Source organism: Pyrus communis, chromosome 5 (assembly GCF_041283825.1).
Source record: "Pyrus communis isolate YQ-2024b chromosome 5, ASM4128382v1, whole genome shotgun sequence".
NCBI lineage: Eukaryota > Viridiplantae > Streptophyta > Magnoliopsida > Rosales > Rosaceae > Pyrus > Pyrus communis.
In genome coordinates, this window is record NC_142569.1 from 8,828,387 (window position 1) to 8,837,586 (window position 9,200).

At 40.5% G+C, this 9,200-nt stretch overlaps 1 protein-coding gene across 1 annotated transcript; it reads left to right on the plus strand.

Annotated features, from left to right (window-relative positions):
- The first annotated feature begins 294 nt into the window (after positions 1–294).
- LOC137727063 (receptor-like protein EIX2) lies at positions 295–4,178 on the plus strand. The gene is made up of 2 exons (XM_088694114.1): positions 295–2,121; positions 2,650–4,178. Exons 1-2 carry the CDS (start codon positions 447–449, stop codon positions 4,047–4,049), a joined length of 3,075 nt encoding a protein of 1,024 aa, XP_088550240.1. The 5' UTR covers positions 295–446; the 3' UTR covers positions 4,050–4,178.
- The last annotated feature ends 5,022 nt before the right edge of the window (positions 4,179–9,200 follow it).

Below are 9,200 nucleotides of genomic sequence, written 5' to 3' on the forward strand. Positions count from 1 at the left end.
ATTGTATATCGTGCGGTCAATTTTCGTCAGGTATTATTCATATTTAATTTAAAATAAAAGTATTTAAAATAATTTCTGACCGCACGATGAATGGACACGGTTTAAGAATCCCCAAAATCTTCACAAAAAGGATTAGAAGAGGATCCATATTCGGCAGACAGGGCTATAAGTCCAGGTCTATATTGATGTACGTAGGAAGCAGTTGTGTCGTTGTCTTCTCTGTCACGTTATGGAGACTAGAGAGTCTAGTAGATAGTAGTCCCCCTCCCCACTCTCTCCCCACTCGATCTCACGCTTTTTTCAATTTCATGGTGTAAATACAAATGTAAACGCGTGAAACTCAATAGAGTTGATACACTTTATAATCCTTACGCCCTCATTGCTTGTTATATTATATATATGAGTTGAGTTCACTTGTTGTGTTCATCTATACACTGATTTCTCCAATGGATACCTTGTTTGCAAAAAGCTTATTCAATCACCTCAATATTTCTCACTCTTTTCCCCTTTTGTTTTTGGCATCTACGTATCTACCTACTGCTGTGATCTGCTTGGGTGGTATCGGAGTTCCGAGCAGTGGCACTGTGAAACCATTATGCATTGAGGAAGAAAGGCGAGCGCTTGTCAGCTTTAAACAACACCTTGTTGATCCTTCTGGTAGGCTTTCTTCTTGGGTGGGTCATGATTGCTGTCAATGGGAAGGAGTTTCATGCAACAACCACACCGGTCATGTCGGCAAGATGGACCTCCGGAACACGTATTCCTTTTTTGATGGAGAGCAGGGCGAGTCGGCTTATGAAAAGTCTTGCTTGGGAGGTAAGATAAATGCTTCTTTGCTTAGCTTGAAACATTTAAAATACCTGGACCTAAGCAATAACGATTTTCATGGCACTCGCATTCCGATGTTCTTTGGGGAGCTTAAAAGTTTGCAATATCTCAATCTCTCCTTTGCATCATTTGAGGGAGAGATTCCCCCTTCTCTTGGTAACCTGTCAAGTTTGGATATTCTTGATCTCGGGGTAAATTACCTCTTACGTTCTAGAAACATGACTTGGCTTTCTCACCTCTCTTCCCTAAAATACCTTAATCTCAATTACCTGGACCTTAGCCTCACAGGAGTCAGTTGGGCATATGATTTTAACATGCTTCCTTCATTGTTAGAGTTACACTTATCTTCCTGCCAAATTGAAAGCATTCCACTCTCATTGCAGACGATTAACTTCCTTCCACTCTCACTACAAAGGATTAACTTTACATCACTTTTGGTCCTTGATATGTCGAATAACAATATTAAAAGTTCATTTCCCAGTTGGTTTTTTAACCTTACCAGCCTCGTAACACTTGATCTATCTGGAAATGATTTGAGTGATCATTTTCCGAGTGAATTTGCAAACTTCAAATCTCTGGAATATCTTGATTTGTCTTCTACGGGCCTAATCGGTCAAATTCCCAAGGAAATTGGAAAGATGTGCAAGCTAAAGTTTTTAAGTCTTACCCAAAACAATTTTGATGGGGGAATGGAAGAGTTTTGGAAGAGTTTCTCAAGTTGTCCAAATAATACATTGGAGTCACTAGATTTATCCTTCTGTTCGATGCAAAGCCAACTGCCAGCCTCCTTAGGAATGTTAAAAAGTTTGCAGTATCTCAACCTTATGTACAATAATTTGTGGGGCTCAATTCCAAATTCCATTGGAAACTTGTCATCCTTGAAAACATTGGTCCTCTCTGATAATAATATGAATGGCTTCATTCCACAAAGTATGGGGCAACTCATTAATCTAGTTTCCCTAAATCTGTTTTATAATTCATGGGAAGGCGTTCTCACAGAAGCCCATTTCATAAATCTTACTAGATTACAAGATTTTCGAGTAGGAGATGCAAGACGACCAATGTCCCTCATTTTCAACATGGCTTACAATTGGGTTCCTCCTTTCAAGCTCCACACAATTGTGATCCTAAATTGTCGGGTAAGTCATGGTTTTGGGGTATGGCTTCAATCTCAAACTAAACTGGTGGACGTCACTCTTCATGGTAATGAATTCTCTGAAGATTCCATACCAGAGGAATGGTTGTTGAACATATCTTCCCAAGTCATCTGGCTAGATTTTGTTGGAACCCCCAGTCCCACATCGGACAGAGGGAGAAGAGAAGAGTGCTTTAAATAGAAATACCCCTCTCTAATTAACACCGAGGCCTTTTGTGATAAAACCCCAGACCTGAGGATTGTGCAGGTGGTTAAGTGGGGACAGTATCGGTGTTGTTGGAGTGGGCCCTCGGCCCGTCGACCTGAAAATTTCCACATGGTATCAGAGCCAGGGGACGGGCCCGTACTGCCACGTGATTGGGTGGGTCCCCATTGGCCCCGCGTGATTGGGTGAGTCCCGACATGACTCCACGTGGTTGCCGATGTGTGGAAATTCACGTGTGACCCATAAGTGGGGTCTCACATGCGGGGGAGTGTTGGAACCCCCAGTCCCACATCGGACAGAGGGAGAAGAGAAGAGTGCTTTAAATAGAAATACCCCTCTCTAATTACGAGGCCTTTTGTGATAAAACCCCACACCTGAGGATTGTGCAGGTGGTTAAGTGGGGACAGTATCGGTGTTGTTGGAGTGGGCCCTCGGCCCGTCGACCTGAAAATTTCCATAGATTTGTCTTACAATCAATTTCGTGGAAACTTTCCATCCCATTTGAAATTCCCAAATTTATATTCTATTGATTTGAGTCATAATCATTTGGAGGGCCCACTTCCACTTTTTTCGTCCACTAAAGTCACTGCCCTTTTTCTTGAAAATAATTTATTTTTCGGGCCAATTCCTTCAAATATTGATCAGATGATGCCCAGTTTGCAAAGTTTGTATCTTTCTGAGAATCATTTAAATGACACTATTCCTCCCTCTATCAGCAACTTGCAGCAGTTGCAAGCCTTGTCTTTAAGGAGCAATCAATTTTCTGGAGAATTACCTCGTGCATGGATTGTGGGGAGCAATATAGTGATTCTAGATGTTGGTCACAACAATCTCTCTGGTAATATTCCCACTTCATTGGGAGCATTAAGTTCACTGCTAATATTAAAGCTCAACAACAACAGTTTTGGCGGTGAAATTCCTGATTCCTTGCAGAATTGTTCTCGTTTGGGGAGTATTGATCTGGGTGACAACAAGTTATTTGGGAACATACCTCTATGGATAGGGGGATCAAATGTATTCATGTTGTATAGGCTACGGTTACGGTCCAACTATTTTAGTGGACACATTTCTCAGAATCTATGCAATCTTCGAAACCTTCGTATCCTCGACCTTAGTCACAACAATCTTTCAGGTACTATTCCCATGTGTTTAAATAATTTAACTTCGATGGTCAATGGTTCAGATACAAACTTTACTACTTATATTGAGGAAGCCACATTGACACTAAAAGGAAGGGAACTTGTGTACACCACGACTCTAAATCTTGTAAAGAGCATTGATCTTTCATCAAATAATTTACAAGGTGAAATCCCTGAAGAAATAAGTAGCCTCATTCTATTAGGCACCTTGAATTTGTCCATGAATCAATTGACTGGAAAGATCCCTTTCAAGGTCGGAAACTTGCGTTGGCTCGAAACTCTTGATCTTTCACACAACCACCTGACAGGACAGATTCCTCAAAGCTTGTCATCTTTAACCTTTTTGTCCCACTTGAACTTGTCTTACAACAACTTGTCCGGAATAATTCCTTGGGGACGCCAGCTTCAAACGCTCAATTTTTCGTCCATTTATATGGAAAATCCATCACTATGTGGTGTTCCTCTTTCAACTAAGTGCCCCGAAGATAAAACTTTTACTGCTGAGGATGCAAAAGACAAGAATGAAGATGAAAATGACAAGTTGTGGTTCTATGTCAGCTTGGGACTTGGATTTATCGTAGGTTTTTGGGGCGTTTGCGGCACATTGATCTTAAAGACGTCATGGAGGTATGCCTATTTTCAATTCTTCGACAACATCAAAGATAAGATAGCACTAGCAGTTGCATTGAAAGTGACTAGTTTTCAAAGGTTTTTTTTCTGAAGTTTGATTGTACTATATGTATGTGATGTTTTTCCCTTTCTGTTTTGTGTTTTTCGTACTTGCAACTTATGTATTGAATAAAAGAATTTTATTTCTCAATAAATGTTCTCACAAACAATTATGTATTAAGATCAACATTCGGCTCCTTTTCTTCGCATTATTTGGAGGCTATGAGTTTCCATTTGTGCTATTTCATTTCAGATGGGATTCATTGCAAACTAGGGATCAAACCTAAGTAAAAGAATAGCTCTGTCTGCTTGTGATACAAAATACTGATCAGTCGAGTTAACAAAACATGTGCATCTACTGAGAGAGGGGGGATGAGGGGAGGCTGGAAGATGGGAAATTTTTTTCTTTTTCCATTTTCCTTCAAGTTCTCTTTTCTAATGGTTAACATAGAACCATTCAAGATATTATCGAGCAACTGAAGAAATAGATAGAGATAATGTAGCTTAAATTGTACTGGAAAAGGAAAATACTACCTCAACCAATATTCCACGCGACTTCTCACCTTGTCTGCATGAAACCCTCTGAACACTGCAAAAGAATATGCAGCACAAAAAAGTTGGGCAGTACGAGCTGTAAACGAGAGTAAACCAGACAAAGCAAAAACATATTCGACAAAGAAAAAAAAAACTTACCTCCTGCACATAAGATACTAACTTTATACAACTTCCTTTAATTCTAAAGGAGGGGTATGAGACCACAAGCCGTACGTCTTGCTTAATGCTTCTACAAATTCCTAGATGGTAATAAGACCATCACACTTAGCAATTAAAACACGTTAAAACAAGAGTAAATAGATCCAAGGAAGCGTAGCTTGGAGGGTAGCAGAGTTTAACAAGCTAGCATTATCTAAGGTATCTAGCAACCCTTATTAGCCTCATCAACATGTATTTAATAGACTTCATCACATTCTCTTCCCGGATAGAAAATTCGTATTTTCAATTTATGATCATGTACTTATCAAACCTGCAAGAAGGAAGTTGCAGAGAACAATATCTTTAGAATCCTTGAATCTCATAGGGAACACTACCGTCACTTTTTCCGTCTGCAAAAAATATCGCAAGGGAACTGTCTTTTCAATCATCCTTCTCTCCGTCGTTAGAAGGAGAGCCTCAAGAGTTGGGTATGTGATGGGAGTATCACGTGCTTGGGCAGCGTACACAGTAATTTCATAAGCGGGACCAAGATTGTTCAAAATAATTTGGACGAGTTCATCACCATCCATAGGCTTACCAGCTAAAGCCAAGTTATCAGCAATTGCATTCATCTTATCAAGATAATCAGCTTTAGATAAATCACCTTTCTTACTTTGGAGTAGTTCATTGCGGAGGAAAAGAATTTGATTCTGCAATGAGGAAGCATACCTTTGCTCCAGGGATTCCCAGGTAGCACGAACCGTTCTTTTGCTTCCACAGTAGAGAGGACAGAAGCCGTAAAAGAACGATTGATCCAGTTAAGGATCATTTGGTCATACTGCATCCAAGTGGTCTAGGTTGGGTTTGTTGGATAGTGGCCAAATTAGGCTAGGAAACAAAACAAAATTGATGAGGGAACATCATGATGAGGATTATGTTTCCTTGTTTTGTGGCTTGTTTTGTGGCTTATTTTGTGGCTTAATTTGCTCCTTGTTTTGTGGCTTGTTTTGTGGCTTATTTTGTGGCTTAATTTGCTCCTTGTTTTGTGGCTTTTTCAAAGCCATAATTATTTGGCTAGGATGAAGAAAAGCATAAAAAGAGATGGTGAGAGCATTTGGCTAAACAAGGGGGCAAGGGTGAGAAAAAATCTAGAGAGCTAGAGTGAAAAATCTCTTGTGAAAGAACTCTTGGGGTAGAGTGAGACTCTTGGGAAAATTCTGTGAGAGGGTGTACAAGGGATATGGGATTGGGTTATGTCGATTTAACTCATGTGTAACTTGTACTGTTTTTCTCATAGTGAAGAGCAATATCTCTCCAAGGACGTAGGCAGGTTTTTGCCGAACCTCGTAAATTTCTCGGTGTCTTTATTTCTTGTATTTTAAACTATTCAACTGTGGGTTTGTATGTTGGTGAAGATAATCAGCCAAGGCACAACAATTGGTATCAGAGCTTTGTTGGAAGCTTTGGTTCATTGAAGGTTCAGATTTATTATTCACCATGATGACTACAAACATGTCGTTTTCAGTTGAGAAGTTTAATGGGAATGGCAGTTTTACTCTCTGGCAGATGAGAGTAAAGGATGTCTTGACTCAACAAGGCTTGGTTAGAGCTTTGAAGGGAAAAGATGGGAAGCCTAAAGAAATGACAGATGACCAGTGGGAGGAGCTGGAGTCGCGTTGTGTTAGCACGATTCGACACTGCATAGCTGATAACATTATCAACAATGTTATGGATGAAGATTCTGCGCCTGCACTGTGGGAGAAGTTGGAAAAACTCTATATTGCTAAGAGTTTGACCAACAAGTTACATCTGAAGAGGAAGCTGTACAAGCTGAAGATGGATGAAGGCGGGAATCTCATGGACCACATGAATGTGTTCAGTGGATACTTGGATCAATTGAGGAAAGTTGATGTTAAGGTTGAGGAAGAAGATAAAGCCCTCTTACTTCTTACCTCACTTCCAGATTCATATGAGAATCTTGTGACAACCTTATTGCATGGAAAAGATACAGTAAGTTTGGAGCAGGTGCAGGCTTCTTTGGTGTCTTATGATACACAAAAGAGGAAGACCATTGTTGATGGTGGGCACGAGACTGCTTTAGCTGTTCAAGGTTGGAATCTTGGAAGAAAATTGGGAGGAGGATTTGAGAGAGACAGCAGGTTCAAATCAAGCTCCAAAGGCAAGGGACCACAATGCTATGACTGCAAAGAATTCGGGCATAAAAGGATAAATTGTCCTTTGAGAAAAAGAAAGGATGATCTTGGTCCAGGTAGCAGCAATTTTGTGGCGGAAGACTTCGAGTATGCCCTCTAGGTACTCGAAGCAACACATCTCCTGGTGATGTATAGTCTCAAGTGTTGCAGGGGTTTTGCAGCAGGTGGAGCTATGGGATTCACAGGTGATGAGATGGTCCTGAAGAATGAGAAGTGTGAGGAATGTTTGTCTGGCTCGACGGGTGTTGCTGGAAATGGGTGCACTGACAAGTTTCCAAGTTGCAGACAATGAAGAGGAGGAAAACCTGCTGGAGGAGACGAGGATGTGTCGAGATCCTGTCTGAAGCTAAATTTTTTTTTTTTTGCTTGCAGCAGCTGCACATGCATTGGCAGTGACTGAATCGGAACAGGACCAACAAGGTTGATTCAGAGTGTGCATGCTGGTACGTAAGGCCAATGGACTTTGGTACAATTTGGCCAAGGTGGAGATTGTTGGATAGTGGCCAAATTAGGCTAGGAAACAAAACAAAATTGATGAGGGAACATCATGATGAGGATTATGTTTCCTTGTTTTGTGGCTTGTTTTGTGGCTTATTTTGTGGCTTAATTTGCTCCTTGTTTTGTGGCTTGTTTTGTGGCTTATTTTGTGGCTTAATTTGCTCCTTGTTTTGTGGCTTTTTCAAAGCCATAATTATTTGGCTAGGATGAAGAAAAGCATAAAAAGAGATGGTGAGAGCATTTGGCTAAACAAGGGGGCAAGGGTGAGAAAAAATCTAGAGAGCTAGAGTGAAAAATCTCTTGTGAAAGAACTCTTGGGGTAGAGTGAGACTCTTGGGAAAATTCTGTGAGAGGGTGTACAAGGGATATGGGATTGGGTTATGTCGATTTAACTCATGTGTAACTTGTACTGTTTTTCTCATAGTGAAGAGCAATATCTCTCCAAGGACGTAGGCAGGTTTTTGCCGAACCTCGTAAATTTCTCGGTGTCTTTATTTCTTGTATTTTAAACTATTCAACTGTGGGTTTGTATGTTGGTGAAGATAATCAGCCAAGGCACAACAGGGTTGACAGTGGTGCTCCCAGCAAGATGCGTGGCAGGACAGACAACGGAGCCATCAACATATCCCATCAGGTCACGACTCTCAAGGATAGAGAGGATCTGGGCCAGCCACAACGGATAATTGATTCTGTCAAGTTTGATGTTGATAATGGTGGTCATGGATGAAGAGAATGGATTGACAGGAGCCATTGCCGGGGGGGGGGGGGGGGGGGGGGGGGGGGGGGTGGCGGGTGGTTTTGATTTGAGGGTTGGGAATGTTGATGTGCAGCAGCGTTGTTGTTATCTGACATGGTTATGGGTGGTGGGCTGGGAAACAAGAGGATCGGTGTTTGTCGTTGGACTTAGAGAGCTCTAGGTACCATATAATAACTTAAGAACTCAGAAAGTTTTCACTGTAATACACACCCTCAACAACATAGGGTGCGATATATTTATAACAACTTTAGATTACATAAGGATTTTGAAATCTCTATTTACAAGCAACAATTCAAAAATCCAAAGCTATAATCACAACCTAATTACACGGTACAACCAAACTGATTACAAACATATTTTCGAAAAACAACTAAATGGAACAGAAAGGCTTATCAGATAAGTTATATCAGAATAAGTTTCTACTGCACGCAGTCCCTCTCAGTATACAGCTAAAGTAGAGATCACATAAAAGCTAGAAAGAGCAAAATGATAACTTGTTAGCCTTAATATGTAATTTTACCTGAGGAATAAGGAAAAAAGGACTCGTTTGATCGATTCAAAGGAGCAACAAGCCCATCAATATTGGACGCAACAGTCCTTGCAGCAAGCTTCCTCTGAACCCCTTGCAATGGAGCGCCTAGCACCACTTCTCTTACAGATGCAATCTTTAGCAAAAGAGTATGTCTGTACTCTACGCAAAATCGGCATTCACATAACAAAGTGGAAAAAAATTTAAGTCAGCCAAAAAAAATCAATAGATAAATACGTAAAATTGGAATGTATAAGAAAAAGAAACGCCCGAAAGAGGATAATCTAATAGAATAGAATCTAAAGCAACCGAAATAAAGTGAGACAACGTTGGGTTTTACAACAATGGAACAAGCAGTCCAAGAAGGGTTTTATACCAATGAACCAAGCAGTCCAAGAAGCTAAAGTTATCTGGAAACAAGCCAATCTTGTCTATCAATCAAAATGCATACTAAAACGCAAAAACTTGAAAAAGAATGCTACCAAATTAGAAATAAAAAAACACCACGACAAT

Bases quoted from the DNA above. Each gene is read 5' to 3' on its own strand.
- LOC137727063 (XM_088694114.1), top strand. From the start codon at position 447: ATGGATACCTTGTTTGCAAAAAGCTTATTCAATCACCTCAATATTTCT. The intron at 2,122-2,649 runs GTCCCACATCGG...AAATTTCCATAG, and splicing joins AGATTTTGTTGGAACCCCCA to ATTTGTCTTACAATCAATTT.